The sequence below is a fragment of the Eurypyga helias genome, unplaced genomic scaffold (assembly GCF_000690775.1).
Source record: "Eurypyga helias isolate BGI_N326 unplaced genomic scaffold, ASM69077v1 scaffold5776, whole genome shotgun sequence".
Taxonomy (NCBI): domain Eukaryota; kingdom Metazoa; phylum Chordata; class Aves; order Eurypygiformes; family Eurypygidae; genus Eurypyga; species Eurypyga helias.
This window is the reverse complement of record NW_010258433.1, coordinates 1-21,612: the sequence shown is the minus strand read 5'-3', so window position 1 is coordinate 21,612 and position 21,612 is coordinate 1. Positions and strand designations below refer to the sequence as shown.

Below are 21,612 nucleotides of genomic sequence, written 5' to 3'. Positions count from 1 at the left end.
GGAAGCCATTTTATTATAATGAAAGGAATCAATCTGACTTGCTGTCTTTCCCCTGGCACCGTCCAGAGTTTTTTTGGGTGTTACTCACATTTCAGGAATGCATCACATCTTGGCATAGGTGCCTGCCTGGTGGTTTAGTGCATTTTAACCAGCAGTGGCAGTGCAAGAGAAATATCTTAAATAGTTTGTGCTCGTGGGCTGCGTCTGGCTTAATCTGTTCAGGTAAGGCTCATTGTGGTGGGTGCCCACGCCTGCTGGGAAATGGACTTTGTCACTCAGCTCCGATGGTTTTCCATCACCGGCATCACAGCTGAAATGTGGTGCCTTTTGTTTAGTTGGGTGCGGGAAGGGCCTCGGTCTGTGTGTTACCTTGCATGGGTGTTATCAAAGCTCGTTAGGCTTGAGCGACCGAACACAAGTGTAGGATTTGTCCTGGGAACCAACTGTGCAGTGTCTCATCGTTAACTTTCCTTAACGGAGGGAAATGATACCAGTGGTTTTACAGTCATCAGGTCTTAAAGAAAAAGCCTTAACACGTGGTATGTCTGCTGGAGTGGGGCTGAAGTCAGCCTGATACGTGGCAGCATTCTGGGGGTATTGGTAATACACACAGAGTAATGCCTACACAGCTGCTGGAGCCTCTTAATATACCTGATGTACCCTGCTTTTCTGTCCTGTTTCCAAGTGGATTCAGAGCATTGTGGATTATGTCAACCGGCTGGCCACTGTGGGAAGGCGCTCCTCGCATCGATGTGTCTGCAACAGGCCGGGCCTGGTGTTGTGAAAGACAGTGTTATGGAAGATAAAACCTGACGCTGTTCTCTATTAAGTTTCTATGAACACTACTAGAGGAGCAGGAAGTGTTTATTTTTGTACAAACGAGTAACAGAAGATAACTGTTTAGGAAATAAACCGGCCCTTGTAATTTGCTCTACTTTTGCTTAGAGTTTTGGAATAGGAAAAGCCACTGCCACCAGAATTTATTCTGTTTTATTTCGTGGTTAAACTGTATGCCCTATAGCTGAACACAAACACTGAACCATAGAACCATGGAATGGTTTGGGTTGGAAGGGACCTTAAAGCCAACCCAGTCCCACCCCCCCCCCTGCCATAGGCAGGGACACCTTCCATAGCCCAGGGTGCTAGAAGCCTCATCCAGCCTGGGCTTGAAAATTCTTTTATGTTACTGTTAGGTAGTAAATTCTGGACTCAAATCAACATTTCAGACCTTCCACCAGCAGAGCTATTTATAAAAATGAGTTGAAGATAGAAAATACCAAGTCCAGGAAAAAATTGCACATTCAACAACAAAACCAAACTTCGCCATGTAAAATGTTTTTTCTACAATCTTGTGCTCTCTAGAAAGAATTACTGAAACAGCTTTGGTTTTTTATAAAAACTGAATATTTTATATCAAAAAAAGAAATAGCGAAGAAGAACCTCGATCCACAACTGGAAGACCAGCACTGGGAGGTATTGGTTGGGAAAGGGCAGAGAGCATTTACGTACTTAGTCTGACAGAAGCAGCTCCATCGTCTGTGCTGTCCCGTCACCTGGTATCAGTGAAGGAACAGGTGTCCTTATCCTGCCTGTCCCACTCAGCGTGGGAAGATGTGCTGCCCTGCGTGTGGGGCGACTGTGGCGCTGTGCGCGAGCCCTGAGAACTCCCGGTGCCGTTTACCTGCCGTGGGGCAGCGATGGGGCGTCGTGTCTCCAGTGCAGGGGTTCAGTAGTCCCTCAGTGAAATGTTACTGCTTCACTGTGCGCTTTGTGTTCGCGCAGCGTGGCTGCCCAGCGTGCTGAGCGGTGCCAGTCGCCTCTCCACAGCCTCGCGTTTTCCTCTGCCGGGTTGGTTTTTCTGGCCTGTTTCTCCCAGCTTAAGCAGCGTCGTCAGCTCTTGGCTGTCAGAAACGTCAGCTTACGCTTGGCTGCGTGCCCCTGGAGCCCTGCGCCTCGGGGGATGATGTACCCCGACACGCTGACGGTTCTGCACGGCGAAGGCTGCTGTGACAACGTTGTCCCGTGGCGGCAAGAGCCCCTCAGCCCTGCTTGCTCACGGCGGGGGCACATGGCTGCAGGGCATCGCACCCCGGCACTTTGTCTGCCCCAGCGCCCGGTAGCGGGCGGGAGGGCAGGATGGAGGATCCAGACAGCAGACAGGGAAGACATGACCCACAGGCCACCGCGGGACACGGGGTCTGGGCTCATAATCCCAAGCATCTTGTCTTCTTTTTCATCTGGTGTTTGCCTGGCTCCCGTGCTGCCATTGGAGCTGATGAGCTGTGCACACACACACACTTCCGCAGGCTGTCCCAGCCGTCCGCCACGCCGTCCCGTCCACTGGCAGCGCAGTGCCAGTGGAGAGGGTAGCCTCGCAACAGTGGAATATCCCTTGCCTGGAAGCATGTCCGTCGGATGGCTGCTGGCACCAGAACCTCTGTTGTGACCTGGAGCCGCCAAGCCAGCTTCGCAGGAGTGTCCTTGTCACCGTAGGTGTCGCCCACTGGGACTTCAGTGCTTTGAAATGTTTGGATATACCATAGCTTTAATTTATTTAGAATAAATTTCATTATAGGGGGGCTCTGGACCTCACCCAACTGTTCGTGCCAACAGCGGTGGAAAGTCCAGGCCTTACTACTTGAGGCACACAGTTGCATGCTGAAGCATGGTGCAGGGTGTTTATGATCTGAGGAGAGTGTGGACTTGGAGTACTTTCCTTTAGGCAGAAGCTGCGGGAGTTAAAATTCAATAGCATTTAGCACAGGGATTGTGTCACCCAGCTCTGAAATCGAGCAGTATCTGGGTTGGAATGTGGCATCTGTTTAAAGAGCGCACAGAAATAGTACACAACAATTTTCAGGTCAGGAAGCTGGGAACATCATGACCAAGTGAAAATGCCAAGGGAATCGTAGGTGGGTGGAGTGTGATTACCCAACCTGGTGTTTGGCCAGGGAACCAGAACATCTCTGAAAACCACTGTGGGGCTGTTGATAGCCACAGAGGCTCACCCCACATCAGAGGGGTGTCAACCCACAGTAACACAGGTGCTGCTGTCGCTTTCCATTTTTTTCCCTCTGCGTCTTCCCGGTCTCTCATCTCACCCACAGGTGTGACGGACATCACTGTGGTGGTTTGCGGGTGTTGCTGGTTCCTGGCCAAGCCAACCAACAGCGTGTTTTCACACAAGAGCCTTCAGTGGGCACCCGTTTGTGCCTCTTCCCAACACATCTGTCCTACCCCTCCTGCTCGGGTTGCTGCCTCATCTGTTCCATTCCCCCTCCACGGTCATGCCAGTGGAATTGTTAATGGAGTCACTTGGTGAACTAGATCAGGCAATTAATGTCCCGATTTTGAAGCCAGCTTCATGTCTCGATCTAGTTCATGTGAGCGGAATGGGAGGTGCAAGATTCTACAGTGCCAGGGAGGAAACAAGTGGAAGATGACTTCATCTGCTTTTGTCCCCAGGTGCTAATGGCAACGATTGTAAACAGGAATTTCATTGCATGGATTGTAACTCTTACATCAGGCAGGCCTTTCTCTGAATTGCTTTCTTAAGTGCACCTAGTAAATGCTGGCTGCAGCTGGTGGTAAGCGACTTCTGCGGTACCGTGCGAGTGCCTGCGTCAGGCTGTTTGTCACGTGTCGCGTTGGTACCGTAACACCATGAGGTGCTGGAGGTACCACGTCTCGCAGGAGCGAGCTGTGCATTTGGCACAACTAGGTACATATCTGCCAACTTGTGCTGCAGAGCCAAAATGCCTTTTTTTTAAGTGCAGATGGGACATCGGTGGGAATTTTGAAGTAGCTCTGTTGCTCTTTAAAGCTTCTTAAGTCACTAATAACACAGTAGTAATGAAGTATTTTCTCGTGCCGTTGTCTTTAATGATAACTGTCTTCTGATCTTCATCTTTAATGATACCACAGGTAAAATGCACACAAACCTCACTATGTGGTAAAATCATACACATATTTACTCTGCTCTAAATCTAAATGAGGTTCTTTTTTTCTTAGAATCATAGACTCTTTTGGGATAGAAAAGCCCTTTCAGCCCACCCAGTCCCACTGTTACCCCAGCACTGCCCAGCCCCCACTGACCCATGTCCCTGAGCACCTCGTCCTCACGGCTCTGAAACCCCTCCCGGGGTGGGGACTCCCCCCTCCCTGGGCAGCCCCTTCCAACCCTGACAGCCCTTTCTGGGAAGGAGTTCTTCCCAATAGCCAACCTAAACCTCCCCTGGTGCAACTTGAGGCCGTTTCCTCTTGTCCTCTCATCAGACGTCTTCCAGCAGTTACTACTTACTCTACTTGACCTCATCCTCGGTTGCACATACCTCCTTTTCTGTATTACCTTCCTAAATGGAAAGGACAACGAGGTGCCTGAACCTGCTGCTCCTGTACCCCACAGCACCCCTAATTCCGAGGCTCTGTCCTTTGAAGTGCGCAGTACCGTGGGTACGCACCGGTAAAGTCCAGCGTAACGGTTCCCTCGCGCAGACTCTGCGCACGGGGCCAAAGAGGAAGCAGTCTGTTGACCTGGATGTTTCCGTGTGGTTTTGGGGAGGTGGGATGGGAGGGAATGGAGGGCACCACAACAGAAGGGAATCATTCTGTAATCGCTGGGGTTTCCACGGTTCTGTCCCCACCTGCACTGTCTGAGGTGGGATCATGCAAGAGTTGAGTGGTCAGTAGCCAAGCACTTCCTCCTGCTGACCCTCTCCACACATCTCCAGTCCTTCTTGGAGTGGACTGGCATACCCCTCTGCCATCTTCCCGGGATTGCCCTTGCATTTTTGTGAGGTTAAGGCTAGGCTGGGGGGTTCATTTTCTTCTGGGAGCTCTGAGGGCGTCTGTTGAGTAGCTCTTGTACTGCACAGATTTTCTCCTGACCATGTCAGCCCCTCCACGGCTTACTCAGTCGTTGGGTTTGAGGTGAGTGATATTCAGTGGCCGATTTAACTTGCAGATTGAGCTGAAACATTTCACATTAGGTTATGTTTTAATGTAAGTTGACTGGAGTATTGCAGCAGGAGTGTCTCCCTTTATTTCCCTTACACTGGACATCTTGCTTAGGACAAATGTATCTTTCTGGGTGGATTCCATGAACCTCAAAGCTGAAACAACCTCTTCCTGCTAGAATTTGCTGGGATGTCTGAGATTGTGTTTATACGTGGAGTTGGGGATAGTCACCAGGTTTTGCTGTAACAGGTCAGTCTCATGCTCAAGAAAATTCAGCACACAGTGTAGCTGACATGCCGATGTGTTTGAGCACGTGGGAGAGAAGAAAGGATTCTTGCATTAGTACTGCTTTTCAACCAGATTGATGCATAAATAAACTAGATGGTTGGGCAGATCTGGGTTTCCTAAATAGGCAGAGGAGGTATTTATATCTGTGCCAAAAAATAGAAGTGATTAAATTTTGAGAGAGCTAGCAGGAAAATAGGATGGTGTCTGAAGTCTTGGGATTTTACATCCTTTGTAAAACTGGATGAATAGCACTTTTTAAAAACAATACCTCGTTACTAACTCAGTCATGAGCTTTTTTCTTCCTTTCAAACTCCGTTATTCTGAAGTGGAGCTTTGCCCTCCTTTAATTCCGAATTGAGCAATACTAGTCAGTGTGTGATGTGGCATGCGAATCGGATGGAGTCTCTTTACCAAGCAGGTCGGTTCCTCTCTTGCCTGACTTTCTTCTCTTCAGAAGTCATCGTACTACACCAGCCAAACCAACCCCTTCTGTCGAGCGATAGGTTGGAACAGCGGGTGGCGTGAGTTTTTCAGAGTGCTCTGGAGTATTAGAGACTAAATAGGAAATTCTGAGGTAGCTTTGGTTGTGCTTTGTCTTAGGGTTTGCAGCCAGGCTGTTACAAAGCACCGGAGACAGGCTCTACCCCTCCCTGCCTGTGCTTTTCCGTCCTAGCCCGACCCTTCCCACAGGTGATACCCATACTCACTCAGTACTTGTTCCTGTAAACAGACGTGTCGTCAGGCATTGCGCGAGGGTTTGGTTTTACCAGGACCCCAGTGCTGGTGAAGATGCCCGTGCTCCTGCTGGGAGGAGCTGGGGAAGGGCTCTCTGTGAACTGCTGCTGCAGCTCACTGGCAGGGCCAGGCTAGAGCTGTGGATGTTCCAGTTCCACTCCAGCTACAGGCAGACACTGTTGGATCAGCAGCTCGTAAGGCTGGGTTGACTCTGAGACCCTGAAGACGTGGCCTGGGCACAAGTGGAGACGTGTAACCCGCGGTGGGGTTCCCTCCCCATCCCCAGTGCGGAGGAAGGGCGCTGTTCCCCATGCCTGTAGTGACACCACATCCCTGTCTGTCACAGCTCTGCTTCTGACCAACCTGACGCTTCTCCGTGTCCTTGCGTTGTGATTTTCTTGACCTAAACGCTGCATGAACACATCTGGAAATAGGTGTTCTGAGTAGCTGATGCCGGAATGACGGCATTGAAGCAGGAGGTGGCAGTTATTTTCCAGTGTTAAGGGAGAAATCTGTTAATTCTCTAAAAGCAGTGCATGCTACCAGGTTTTTCCAGTAGTTGCTAGGAAGATTAATAGCAAAAATTCAGTGATGAAAGATCTATTCATTATTTTTACTTAAATCTGGAACAGGCGGGGGCTCCTTGCTGCAGGCAGCCTTTTGTGTTGTCCCATGGGCGTATGGCATGGCAGGATGTGTCCGTGCTTTGGGGATGACGGGACTTTGTGCTATCTTTGTCATAGAAACAGAATTCTCATGGTGTTATCAAATAAAATATGAATTTTAATATTAAACTTAATGCTCTGCTATGAGAAATATGTAAACTGGGACTTGGAGCAGCAGTTTGCACTTCCTGGAATTCTGTGCGTAGCGTGGTTATAAATAAGCAGCAGGTTATTTGGGAAACACCAGGGCTGATATCTGGTATCATGAACAGTATCTGGGAGAAATTGCTTTTCCTGACGGTTGATTTTTGAAGAATACAATATGCCTTATTTTGAAAACTCATCTCTTGTTAATGAATCCCAAGTATAGCTCACACAGAGGCTCCAGATCTCGGAGCAAACACATATATGCTGTTTAATGATTCTATGATTTATGATTCTAATTACTTCATACCTCATCAGTTACCAAAACTTCATTCCTTAGACTGTTGAATATAACGTTTCCAGGCTAGATTGGAGTGCTGGAATTCACTGGGGTTCTGTGGCCCCAGTGTTGGTGTCACCGCAGCAGCTTGCTTAACTGGAAGCGGCGTTTGAATGGTCAAGTCTTCAAGTGGGAATACAGGATTGCTCAAAAGGCTGGTTGTAAGGGCTTTATAATGCTCACAAAGTGAACATTCTCACTTAATGGAACAGCATTCTTCTAAAAACCCAGAATGTTCTAATAGTTCGGTTTCTGCTTGGTAAACGGGTAAACCAGGTTTGTATTTTGGGTAAAAATGTTGGCAGTTCGTGCCGTTCCATCTTCACTGTTGGGATGTTGGGCTCCCCTCCCTTCCCTGTCAGATGTGCATGTGGGGTTTTCGTCTGAAACAGAAAAAAAGGTCACCAAGGGTTGACAGAAACATTTCAGCACGGTGACGGGTCGTTTCACACTGATGTGTAATGAATGCATGCCGAGACTCCATGGGGGGAGTAGATTATTACTTGGTGCTTTGAATTATGCAGAGGTTGTCGGAGGAAACAGCATTTCGTCAGTACTTCACCATGGACTGAGAGGCCGCTTTGGGCTGTCACGGAAAACGCTCTGCTGCAGCAAATGATACCAGCAGATAACGTACAGCAATAAAGGGGTAGAAACCAGTGATTGCCAAAATAACTTTTTTGCCATCTTTATTTTTGCTTCATTGTGACTGGATAGATGTTTATAGTTCTTTGCTTTTCTGGTGTAAAACTACTTCTTTTTCCGCCTTTTTTTTTTTCCTCTTTGACAGACCAGAGACGACTTCCTGGGTCAGGTGGATGTGCCACTTAGTCACCTTCCGGTAAGCAGTGCGTGTGGCTCAGCCTGCTCTTCTGTCATCGCCAGATGTGGAAAACCCTGCTGTTAACATAGAACTCCTTTCCATAACTAGTCCAGTTAAATCCTCTTATAACAAATATTCCCAGCACAGAAAGAAATATTCCCAGCAAAAATATGTTACTGACAACAAAGCCTCTCCTTGCACAGGAACTGGGAGAAATGGTTCCCTTTGCAGGGACAAGGGAAACAGTTGTTCTCTGGTATCTGTTAAATTTCTCCACATCCTGGATTTGCTGCTCATCCTGACACTTTCTTAAAATGGGAAGCCAGTCTGTCATGGACAAAGTGGACGCTCAGTGCAGGAAATGCCTTGCAGGATGAGAGCTCAGTCAGCGAGAAGAAGGTCTGTGTGGTATTAGAAACGTCATCTGGGGTAGTGAGTTGGGCTGAGTTTTATGTTCTTGCTTATGGATGTTGAAATGCAGCAGACAGCAAAATTTAATGAGTGCTGGTCAGGGCGTTAGATCATTCTGTGTTTAGAAAGGTTTGGGTAAGGAATTGGACTCAAAGTATTCCTGCATGCAGGGCTCAGGCGGGGAGGGGGTTTACAGGCAGACTGACTGTGTGGTGGGTGGCAGGCATGCAGTGTCCTGAGATGTACCTGCTGCCTTTGTGTTCATTTTGAGGCAGTTTGGTGTGACTCTGAGGGACTTGCTCCCTGGTCTTGCTGGCGTGTGCGTGATAACGTGCTTCCCCTTTCACTGTTATGCCGTCCGTGCGTCCCACTTTGTCGGCCCAAAGCACACGTCGATTAGCATGAAGTACCCCAAACAGTCGACAGAGAGATGACATGTATTTCTGAGTCTCTCATTTGCCTCGCCATTTGTCAGTTCCTGGTTTTGTACCTGTAGCATCCCTGTTCTCACAGGCAGGCCGGATGTCACTTACCAAATAAGAAAGTTGAAATTCTCGTGTAATAGAAAGCTTTCAAGATTTTAGGCTTTATGAAATTTACAGTTCAGTGGAAATCAGATGTAACCTGTCAGCCTGATAATGTTACTTCTGGGCAAGCCCTTTAATTTGCCATTTCCTTAAACGCTTACAGACTGAAGACCCAACCATGGAAAGGCCATACACATTTAAGGATTTCCTTCTCAGACCAAGGAGGTGAGGGGAGCCTTTGTATTGTAAAGCATTTCTTACTTCAAGGGTTGTTATTTGCACCTGTTTGAGAATGAAATGTACCTTCTTGTCTTCTAGCCACAAATCTCGTGTGAAGGGTTTCTTGAGACTGAAGATGGCTTATATGCCTAAAAATGGTGGCCAGGAGGAAGAAAACAGTGAACAAAGGGATGACTCTGAGGTAAGGCTTAGTGCTTGGGGAACCATTCCAGTTACTCAAGATTGCAGTGCAGTTGTAGGAGTTGTACCTTGAGAGGTAAAACCTTAGCAGCAGCTTGCTCTCCTCCCCCTCTGGCAGTGCACACAACCTCTCTGTGGATAATGCTCGGAGTCAGCACCTACATGCTAATGTCCTGTGACACAATGAAATAACTTCTCCGTCACTTGAGCTTTACAATCTTTACTCTTTTTCTTCCTTCCTAAGCATGGCTGGGATGTGGTTGATTCCAGTGACTCCGCATCTCACCGTCAGGAGGAGTTACCACCTCCTCCTCTGCCTCCTGGCTGGGAAGAAAAGGTGGACAACCTGGGACGGACTTACTATGTCAACCACAACAACAGGACGACTCAGTGGCATCGGCCAAGTTTGATGTGAGTGCCAGTGCAGGGCCGTGCTGGGGGGGGTGCACAAGCGTCAACACACATAGGGGTGTTTTCCAGCAAACGTAGCCAGTTTGGACTTACAGATCCAAGGCTGGGAAAAGTAACTTAGGCAACACAAAGCAAAGGCACGCTGCTTTTCAGTAACAGCTTGATCTCAGTTTGGTGCTGGGCGGTGTATCTGAAACTGTTCACAGAAGCATTTTTAAAGATGTGCTGGTAAATTGAGAACCAAAGTCTGGATATCTTCACTTAAAAAGGAAACATCTTTTTTTAAAAATGAAAGAGACTTCCCCACCTCCAGAAAATCATGCAAGGATGTAGGTATTCTGGGAAACTCCAGGAAATCTGAAAGGGTGGGAGGGAAGTCAGTGGATTAACAATGTACCTTTGAATACTGGGAGACAGGTGTGGAATTTTTCAATAAGTAATTAAAGAGGAATAAATTCCTTTCCACTATAGAGACTGTTGAAAAGGTAAGGAAAAAAACCCCAGTCAAATCTGTTAAGATTTACTGAAGTTAAACTAATTAACTTAGCAGAGATGCTGCTGATCATTTAGCATGCAGACTGCGTTACCTATGTGCACTGGTTGTGGAGTTCCTCTTCAAGCCTTCATTAGGTATGTGTCCTGACCAGATTGATAAAGCTGTGGCCAGTTTGCATTTCCAGACGTACGTGTAATTGAACGTGGAATTACTGAAATAACGTGTTAGTTACACAGCTTGCCTCGTGTTTATGTAGCTCTTGTTTGCCCACTGTTGCTTACTGCCACAGGATGGTTGTTCTTTCTTGAACATTCTCACATTCTCAGTCACAGCCAAGCTACACAAATGTGTGTTACCCTTATTTAAGTCACCATTTGCTGTTCTTGTCTGATGGGTTTATAGTAGTTAGAACTGAATCAAGTTTTGTTCTGTGTGTTTTGAACCATTTATTATTTGACGTATTTTACTAAGCAGTGTGTATTTTGTCAAATCTCAGTAGCTACTATCACGGTGATTAGTAATGGTCCATAAGCATCTGTAAAAAAAGCAGGTTTTATAAATTGTTTGATTCAGAAGCTCCCTGTAATCCGATTGTGCTGAGTGAAGAGAAGAGCACATGGATTCAGAAATGTGTGGCTGGCAGATACCAAAACATAACCTTCACTAGGGAGCGGCATCATAGGACGAGTGTGTAAAGTGAGGGCTGCGGGGTTCCCTTGGAGCTGGGTATCCTCACAGGCAGTTTGGAAACATGCATAATCACTGGTGAGAGACTTCATGCACAACACCAGGCTTGGAGACGAGTGAAGAATTTCAGATGATGCTGTTGAGCCTTAAATTCTAAGAGTTTATGGAACCAGGAGGAGCAGAAGGTCCCAGGAGGTCTCAAGTAGGATACATAAGCTCCCAGTTGTACGCCAGTAACTCTGGTACTACGTTGGTCACCAAGGGAAAACATTGAGTTCTGTGCAGCCAACGTCTGCCGTGGGGGCACAAGAGTCATTCGTGTCTCGTAGGTCTTTAAAATGCCCAGTGGCAAAACGGTGGCACAGGGAAGTTATTCCTGGACATAACCATCTTCCAAAGTTGCAGTCCCTCATCCTGGAGGAGAGGCTGAGATACACAACACTGCCTTGTAGCAGCATCTGCCCAGCAGGGACTGAAAGAGAGACTCTGCATGTGCACGTGGGAAGTGCCTAGGCCAGATGGGTCTCCACCCTGGGAACCGGACTATTCTCCACTTCCATCACTCCAGGTGAAGCCCAGTGAGCAGATGCAGCCAGTTCAAAGTTATCCATGCTCCAGCAGCTGCCATTGCTGTCTCACGTAGCTGGCTATTGCAAAAAGGAAACAACGGTTGACACAGACGGGGGCAAAGGTGGAGTCTGTGTCAGGAGTGGTTCTGGGCTTCATGGGAAGGGACGAGCACTGAGGGGTGGGTAGATTTGCGTGTGGACTTCCAGTTCTGCTCAGCTGACTGATGCGTAAGGAGTGTTGATTTCCAGTGTTCCATCACAAGTTCCTTCTGGGGAGATTCTGATTGGACACAAGAAGAAAATACTTCACACTGAGAACAATCAGCTGTTGGAATAATCTCCCCAGGGAGGTGTTGGATGCCCCAACACTGGGGACTTCAAGATTTGGCAAGGCATTGCTTTTGCCAAGAAAGGTTGGACCAGATGGTTCTTGAGGTCCCTTCCAACCTGGTATTTAGGATTCTGTGACATTTGGGAAGTGCTTCCAGTTTTATTTACAGTGGGTTGAGGGCTTAAACCATCTCCTGTTTATGAAACCTGGCATAATGAATTCTGTAGCCAAAAGAATTAACGAGGCTTTGAAAGCAATGGACCAAGTGGGCGTTTTACTTTAACGTGTGTTATCTTCATGTTCTTTCCCCCTGGACATGCTCTCATTCCCCCACCATCCAGTGATGTGGGATCTGATTCGGATAACAACATCAGACAGATTAACCAAGAAGCAGCCCACAGGCGGTTCCGCTCTCGGAGACACATCAGTGAGGATTTGGAACCAGAACCTATGGAGACCGGAGACATTCCTGAGGTACGTGAAGTTCTTGGGTTTGAGAAGTGGACTGAACTGTAAGCTGATGTCTTTCTCATTTGTAAGCTGATTACTAGGCAACATAGAGTATTGTTTTCACATGGTGTTTGTGGAAACTGCCTCAGCAAAACTGCAGGGACACAACAGCAATCCTAAACAGAGCCATGCTTTCCAGGTCCCGGGAATCTGTGGGCCCTGATGATGTGTGCAGTGTTAAACACCGTGCAGACAATGGGAGGAGCATTTGTAGTTGTTATCTGTACGTTGATAGAAACACTTCCAGTATTCTGCTCTGAGTAACAGCGGGCTAAGTTGTAAAAAGCAAGGAAACAGGCTGGTTGGAAAACTGCCATCTACTTCAGTTTTCTTTGGTGTTGTGATTTAGTGGAAAGAGAAGCTGTTGGGTTTTTTCCCAAAACACCTGAGTTTAGTTAGAATTCTGAGATGTTATTAATCAGGGTGAGTGTTTAATTTATGGCTAGGCTAAGTAAATATTTGGTAGATACGTGTAGGCCAAGTGGGAGTTTCTGCAAAGCTCTGATCCCATTCGTCTTTAAGGAATATTTTATTATGTGAATCTCAGACAAAATTCTTTATGAAAGTGAGTTTTGGCTCACTAAATGTTACTCAGAGCAACAAAGAGATTGCTGAAACTATTGTGTAACTGTCATCACCTGTTAATATTTGCTTTACAGATACTAACGAGTACTTTCTGTTCCGCATTTTATTCTGAATTGAGGCAGGCATTTGTTTCTTAAAGGTTTTTTGTAAGAGTGCAGAATTAGTTACATTTTGAACAAAATTTCAGATGGAATTTATTCAGTGAGAGCTCTTTTATGCATCTCTTAATCATAGAATCGCAGAATCCCAGAGTGGTTTGGGTGGGAAGGGAACTTAAAGCCCCCCCAGCCCCACCCCCTGCCATGGGCAGGGACAGCTTCCATAGCCCAGGGTGCTCCAAGCCTCATCCAGCCTGGCCTTGGACACTCCCAGGGATGGGGCATCCACAGCTTCTCTGGGAACCTGTCCCAGTGCCTCACCACCCTCTGCGGGAAGAATTCCTTCCCCATGGCCCATCTCAATCTCCCCGCTTTCCATTCAAACCCATCATTAATCCTACATCATCTCTGTGTTTAGTCATAAAGCTCTGTGTCATTATCAACATGGAAACTGTTCTGAAGTCAGCATGAAAACCGTTTTTCCCTGTGCCTGCTTCACACTGAGCGGAATGTTTGTGTGTTCCAGGGATTGCTTTATTTCATTACACGCTGAGGCTGCTTGTCACGCTGTGTTTCTCACAGCGAGGTGGCAGAGGGAAGGAAGACTCGGTCTGTCTGCAGATCCTTAACGCAGTTTCTTCTCTTTTGTTAGCCCTGGGAAACCATTTCAGAGGAGGCAAGCGCAAGTGGAGATTCCCTAAGCTTGGCACTGCCGCCGCCTCCTGCATCCCCAGTGTCCCGTACCAGTCCTCAGGAGCTGTCTGAGGAACTGAGCAGAAGACTTCAGGTCACTCCTGATTCCAATGGGGAACAACTCAGTTCGTTGATTGTACGTGGCATGCTGCTGTCCTGTAGAGTTAGTGTGACACAGTCGGAGTCTCTGCACGGGTGGGTAGGAATTAGATGCTGGTCTCAGGAAAACCTCAGCACACAGTTAAACTTGTCTTCCACAGAGAGCATCACAGTGTCACCACAGAGCAACACAGCAGCTGTGAATTGTCCTCGTGTTGCCCCAGATGGGATGGCCTGCCCTCCTCTCTTAGAGGAGCTCAATACCATGGTGTAGTTGGGGTGTGAAGATGAGTACAAGACGTGTATCCCAGTACTTTCCCTCTCAGTTCATCTGAACCAGTTCAGGATGGAGTGCTGGGCATTCACGTTTCCCCTTGCTTGCCACCATTCTGTGGAAGTATGAAAATTAAAGAATTGCAGCATAAGTAGTAATTTTTAGGGGTTTGGATTAAATGGGAGAAAATTAAAATGACTGAATAAAATTACATGTTTTAACTTAACGACATTTTTTTTTTTTTCCCAGCAGAGAGATCCTTCTTCAAGATTAAGATCCTGCAGTGTGACGGATGCTGTTGCTGAACAGTCCCAGTTATCCCTGGTAAACCAAAGCTCACTTCTCTTTCTTTCCTTTCCTTCTGACCGTCTCTGATCCTGAATGTCATCTTTTCTTGGGACGCTTCTAGTCAGTTTTAGATCAGTGACCAGCGTGGGCACATGCCTGTCCCAGGTAGCGAGGGATACCAAACGACAGCATCATCCTCCGCAGCTAAAACGAGGGCGTTCATGAGAGGGAAAAGCGTTTTGCGACTGACAGCACAGTTACACTAACCTCAGTTATCAAACACAGGAGTTTAGTCTGCCACACTCCAGATTTGTAGTCAGGGGGTAGAAAATCCCCCACAGTGAGGTTTTCAGCTGGCGTGGGAGACAACAGTGGCACTGTCTACACTTCAAACTATTGCAGCCACGGGCCTCTCCTACCAGCTCTATTTTTGTGACCCATAAATTCATTTAACTTGGAATAATTCTGTAGACCCTGACAAAAGAAGCCGTTCTGTGGTAGTCCTTGCACGACAGAACTGAACAGAAGTGCATCTCCTGTGGTTTTGAATCTAGCTCTGCCAATTTTTCTTAAGTAGATCCTTCAACCAGGAAAAGATACGGAGATGTTCGTTACGAGAAGATTGTCCTTCACACCGTAACCATGCACCTTTGGTCTGACTGATAGTGCCACGCGTTCTGTCCCACAGCCCAGGTGTGAGGATCACAGAGGTGGTGGCTGTAGAGAGGCCACTGAAGGTGGCATTGTGCAAGAGACGCTTTTGAATGAAACAGTTCAGAATTTCCAAATAATGTTGTTTCACAAAATGATACTTTTCTTCTACGATTTTCCCCCCCCAACTTTTTATTAGAACTGTATTACATATGAACCTACAAATAGCAAATTTGTGCATCTTTTTGAAGGAAGTATCCAGTAGATTGAGTGTATCAGTGTGTTTATTATTAAAGCTGGCGTCTCTCCTGTGCTTGTTCTTCTTGTCTTGTGGGCAGACATCTGCAGGGACCGTAGTGTTTTCTCTCGGGGCAGTTTTTTCATGTTGTAGAGATGTGCGTTGTCTCGTTTGCTGCTTGCAGCCGTGTGTCACAGCTGCCGTTTGCACAACTGCTGCTGGTGCAGTCTGCCTCTTTGCTCACTCTTCTGGGTACCCGGTGCAGTGGGTCCCAGTCCAGTGACACCCACCTCTCCTCTCTGCTCGACAGAGCTGGCTCCAGCTGCACTCTGATCCGGAGGTGTTCTCCTTCTGTGTTTAACGGCGCTTTATGGAGTCTGGGTGTCTGCAGCTGGAGCAGTCTGGCTGGGATGGGGATACGTCTCTCACTTGATTGGAGCAGAACACTCATTTCATAGCTGGTGTTCAGATCCGCAGACCCCCAAGTGCTGCTCTGAAACAAGGATGTTACCTGATCTTAGCCACGTTTGCTCCTCTCTGAGCTAACGATAATTTATCTTCTACCAACTGAATATGTGCTTTCCTTCTAAATACAGTGCTGCTCTTGGCTGTATGAATCCTTACTGAAAATTCACTGCATCAGTTCCATCCTTTTCCTCTGGCTTCTTCTGTGCACTCACTGATGACCAGAACGCATCCAGTTTGGGTGTCACTGCCACGTTTGTGGGCAGAACATGCAGAACTTGTGTGGGGAGAAAACACAAACATGTAACACTGAGAATCAATGTTCTTATTAGCGATACTGAGAGTTGGATACAAAAACTCCTGAAATGAGTTCCCTTGGTGGGTCTATATGAGATCCTGAGTTGGTCATCAGTGATTGATGACTCGGGTTCTTTGCTGTTACCTTCAGCTTGATTTCCAACTGCTCTCTTCTATTAAATCAGCGTCTGTGATTCCTTCCTCCTACAGACGTGACAGTAACCTGTGCCCTTCATCACTGAGTTTACTTACTGTGCCATTAATTGTCATTTAACAGCAGAGTGGTCCGTCTACGAGAGCTCGTTCTTCAACTGTCACAGGTGGTGAGGAACCCACGGTAATGATCCTCTTTATCAAGCATGATCTGGAAAGAAAATGTGGGTAGATTCAGGCTGTGCTTTAGCCTGCATCTGCCTTCCCTTACCCTCCATCAGACCGATGCATCTTAATTCTTAAAGCTGGTCTCAGGGAGACCCGCGGGGACACGGTGATACAGCTCTGAGCGGTGTTGCTCAGCGCTCGCTCGGCAGGGCTTGTTCAGCAGTTTTGAGCATCCAGTGACTGGATGGTCGCAGTTTTTAGGGGTTTGGATGAAGTGGGAGAAAAGTCCCAGGAGACCAGTCTCAGCATTTCTTTGACCATTTGAGGCAGTAACATGGTACGGTGGGAGTAGCACTTTTTCATAATGTGTTGGCGTTTCAGTTTAGTCAAAAAGAATAGAAATGTCTACGTTAAGCTCACTTGGGTTTTTCCCCTCAGAAGCGTGGTCACCAGTGCAGTTTTCACGTTTCCAGGAAGATTCCTTTCTAGAACTAGAAAGCTTAACAGTCAGTTTCTAACTGATGTGAAGGTTTTTGGTGGTTTTCAAGGCTGACTGTTCCCTTGCTTCCATTTTAAGATGATACACAAAAAGTTTAGAGTCTTCCTTAAACACTTCTAACCTCTTACTCGTGTACTGCTTTGTATTTCCACATCCATTCCGGGTGGGAATTCAGTTTGTGTTCACCTGGTGGGAGTTTAGGAGCTCTCAGCCACGTATGAATGTCGGTACTCGGCAGGACTGAGTCTGCGGCTGCTCATCTTCACCGAAATCGCCCGCCCACAGAGCTGATGGCCTTCTGCCCGCACTGAGGCAGCTGGGGTATGAATGGGCCCTGAATCAGAGGCTGCCTGTGAGGTGCTGCTCTGGGGCACGGGCAGAATACTCCCAAAGGTGTGCGGCAGAGGCACCTTCCCGACTCTAAATTGTTGCACCATCACTGCGATGCAGCTGTGTCTGCCACCGCTCCTGCAGTCTAACGCGGGCTCCCAGAGGGATGAAGGGAACACCCACATTCCTCCTGAGCAATGATGTTATACCTTTAGTAAAAAGTGATACTGATACTGCCCAGTGCTGTATTTGTGCTGACCTCAAATTTGTCCCAGGAAAAAAAAGCCCGGGTGGTTTAAGCACTGTGTCTTTTCTTCCGAGGAAGCACACAGGGCAACATCAGCAGCGCGCAGTAACACAACTCTTGCGTTGACAGTGGCGTAACTTGGTTAGTGGCAGTGAGTGCCTTTGGCAGCCGGTATCTACGGGTTTTGTCGTTACCCAGGCGCCCACCCCCGAATGCAGCGTCCGTGACTGCAGCAAAATGGTTCACGTCTGAACCCACGGCAGTCTCACACAGCTGACACCCTGTGGCAAAGGACGGCACAGAACCTGGGAGATCCTGGCTGGACTGCACGATTACTGCAGTTCTAACTTGCCCATGCTAATGAAAGGCAAAAACGTCCACCCTTCTTAAGGCAAAATCACTAAAGCACGAAGTTCCTCCTTGTGACCCTGTGTAATGTACCAATTGCAAAGCTTGAGGGCATACAAGCTGTTATCTGAGCAAAGCACCTGAATCTGTGCACAAGTGAATCAAAAGGGCTGTTCTTGAGAATAAGTTACTGGACTCGGACCTGCATGAAGAGCTTGTAGCAAATGTAATCAGAAACTGTAATTGTCTGTGTGTTTGTTGTGGTAAGAATGCTCTAAGTTAACAAGTTCCTGGGTTTAAACAACAGAGCTAAGAAATACGTATTTTTAGCTATTACAAGATAACAACACAGCCCTTTCTTGCTTGAACAGCCGTCAGTGGCCTACGTACATACCACGCCAGGCTTACCTTCAGGCTGGGAAGAAAGGAAGGATGCCAAGGGCCGTACTTACTACGTCAATCACAACAATCGCACCACAACGTGGACACGGCCCATTATGCAGGTAGGAGGATCTGATCCCGTGCTTCCTCAGACAGCAAGCCCTTGGCACCTGCTGAGTAGGATTCCAGTGGAAGCAGCACCTCTGAGCTCTGAAATGTAACGCAAAATCCCAAGCATTGTCATGGCAACTCAGGATAGTCATAAAAATGTGTCCCGATGGGGATTTTTTATTGCTTCTGTTAATTACATCAAGCTACAGATTGAGTTGATTGCTCAGTGGGAGGAATTCAGAGAGGTGCAGATGAACGAGTGAAAGGGGGCACAGGTGCTCTTAGGGCTGAATTTGACATTTGTGCTGATCTGTTAGTGGTGCCATACAATATCTGCCCTTCCAGGGGAATTAAATTAAATGTTTAATCTTTAAGAAAGCATATTTAACATTTCAGAACAATAATAATAAATTGCATCACTTTAAGTGTGTAAACTCTGAACAAGCAGTGTTCCTGGCCACTTGCTTACCAAGTTTTCCTTCTGAAACAGCTTGCAGAGGACGGCATGGTTGGGTCGGCAGCGAACAGCAGCAACCATTTAAGCGAGCCGCAGATCAGACGCCCTCGTAGCCTCAGTTCACCCACAGTAACTTTGTCTGCTCCGCTGGAGGTGAGAGACGCTGCTACGAGAAAGACACGTCTGGCTTCCCGTTCTTGGTTGTCCTTGCCACTTCTTGTTTCCTTTTCAGTTACACAGCATGGACACGTTTCCCTGTTGCTGATTTTGCCCTAATTGCTGTTTTCTTTAGTGGTTTTCCACCTGGGTCTTTCTGTTTTATAACAGTATGAGTTCACAATTTTGTGAATTTCATGGAATCATATGTATATGAGTATTTGGTCTGTTAAGCTACAACGTAATCTGTGTGACAGTCTGAAACGTGATTGTGGTATTCTTTTAAGCTGAAACCTTTATGTTGATGCTGATTACTTTGAATATAATACAGGTGGTTGAGTTTGGAAGTCTTAGTTAAGATACTGATTGTGCCTTACGGTCCTTGTCGGTCAAAAGGGGTCTCATTTGAGTCTCTGTAATTGGGAGCACTGCTGAATGGTGTTCTCTGCCACATACCTGAGGAACAGCCTAACTCCTTACAGACAGACAGGGCATGTGTTTTACATCTGGAAGTGTGACTGAAACCCCGGAGTCAGTTAAACACGGCAAGTTCTTAAACATTTCACCCTCCAAGTCACAGTGTGGCGCCTACTTGTGCCTCCTTCTACTTGGTCCCTGCCAGAGTTTGCCAACAGCCAAGGGGAGATTGTAACATTTAGTTCATTTTGTGCATAATTCTTCATTTTTCCTTATACTGAAAAGTACTCAAGGTAGCGAGCAAATTGTTAAGCAGAGGTGGGATGATTGGACAGGTTGTAGCCAGAGTTCATATTTAACATAAATGATCTCTGTTTACGTGTAATCCAGATAAACCCTTTAGAAACAAACTTCTCACAACTTCCCTTGCCGTTTTCAGTTCTAAAGATCGAATTTACTGCAGTTTAAATAAATTGAATTAAAATATTCTGAATATTTTACACTAAAACATGAGGCGTGTCCCTCTCCCTGTTGACAGCTTAAACAGAGCATCTTTGGGGAAAGCAACAGAAAAGTACAATTGCAAACAAGGTTTAAACGTGGCACTTAAGTCTTGTTTTCTGACTGCAATAGTCTGTCTTTTCAGAGGTGAGTTTGCCTGTTTAGATGTATAAATAGCTTGAGTTTCCCAGTGAAACTAGAAAAAAAACCAAACCCCACATCATGCGACTTCTGGTTTTAACCAATCAGCATTGATCAGTGAAGCACATTTGTGGAAATTGGCCAAAATCCGTAATTGCAAACTGTTTATTTTAGGAACTTGTTGTAGGTTCATGTTTAACTGTTTTGTCTGAAGTTGCAGTTGAGAGATGCCTTGAGAAGTGGGTAGCCTCACCTGGCGCGTAGGGGACGCTCTCCTTGCAAAGTACGGGATTGCGCCAGGGAGCAGGGAGCAATGTGTGTGTTCCCGTGTAACCTGCAGTATCGACATGCTCAGGGCAACTGCAGCAACACAGATAACGAAGTGTGAATGCTGTGCAGAGCATCACTGCAGGGGGAAGGGGTACAATTGGCGCTTTCCCAGCAAAAAGCTCGGCATCTTGTCAGGAGCAGAACTTAGCTTGGGAATTTCTGGGAAATCAGTCCCAGCACTTAGTTCTAGTGTTAATTATGTCTGGAATGCAAAACCGTTTTGCTGTGAAACCACGTATTATTCGTGTTACAGTCCCCAGTTACACTGGAGAAATCGTAACCTCTTTGTTATTTCAGGGTATGAAGGACTCGCCGGTGCGCAGAGCAGTGAAGGACACCCTTTCCAACCCGCAGTCCCCACAGCCCTCCCCGTACAACTCCCCCAAACCCCAGCACAAAGTCGCACAAAGCTTCCTTCCCCCGGGCTGGGAGATGCGAATAGCACCCAACGGGCGGCCCTTCTTTATCGACCACAATACCAAAACCACCACCTGGGTAAGCGAGGCTCTGGGCAGTGAACAGTTCCTGCCTTTTACATGTCTGTTTTCCTGCCTGTGTGCCCCCCCTGTCACTGTGCTGCCTGTCTTGCCTTCGAGGGGGATTGCTCAGCCTGGCTCTCGTAAGACCGAGGAGGGAGTCTGGCTGAGTCCCCCACGCAGTCACATATGGAAGCAGCAGGCTGGAGGAGCTGATGCTGTGTAACAGCTCTGGTGCTGCCACTGCTGCGCTCGGAGATGGGACCCGTGGTCATCCTCCCTTAGGCTGTGGTGCATTTGTACTTCATACACGGTGCAGCAGTGTGTGGCCGTCTGTATTCGACCTGTTTGTGCTCAACAAACACTGGCACGCGAGTACTGCCCGTTGGGTTCCCCCACTGTGGGGCTGGAGGCACGCGGGGCGGTGGCGGTTCGGATCGGTTCGTTGGAGGCCGTCCATAAGTGTATGTCACTGGGACTAGCACTGCTTTTCCATCAGGATAGTGCCTGTTCATCGTCCACTAACAGCATCTGGTTTTTTACTTGGTTTATGTCACAAGGATCCATTTTTCAGTAATTCCGCAATTTTGGTCAGCAAGCTGAAGAAATAAAATCACAGTAGGAAGAGAGACAGTGCAGCATTTCGCATCCTCCTTGAAGTACGAGGTGCACTATAATTTGTTGGGCATTGGTCAGATCCCCATTGACCACTGTTCGTGGTTGATGGTGTTCCCAGGTGTGTGTGTGGTAAACTGCATGGAAATCGCAAGCACTTTTTGTCTAGTTTTGTCTCCCATGACCTATTTTAATTGCTCCTTTTTGCCTCATTTTGGGCATTGATGTAGCAATAACTGTGCATTAATAAATATGTGAGGAGCTGGCAGTCTGGTGAAGTT

The 21,612-nt window shown here is 47.2% G+C and overlaps 1 protein-coding gene across 1 annotated transcript; it reads left to right on the top strand.

Moving 5' to 3' along the window:
- Positions 1-7,924: 7,924 nt before the first annotated feature.
- LOC104511626 (E3 ubiquitin-protein ligase NEDD4-like) lies at positions 7,925-20,735 on the top strand (the record flags this gene model as incomplete). The annotated part of the gene is made up of 11 exons (XM_010154321.1): positions 7,925-7,969; positions 9,053-9,114; positions 9,208-9,310; positions 9,554-9,720; positions 12,145-12,277; positions 13,649-13,825; positions 14,312-14,386; positions 16,279-16,338; positions 18,118-18,249; positions 18,729-18,848; positions 20,538-20,735. Coding segments are annotated over exons 2-11 (1,212 nt in total), but the record flags the coding sequence as incomplete, so codon positions are not given.
- Positions 20,736-21,612: the final 877 nt, after the last annotated feature.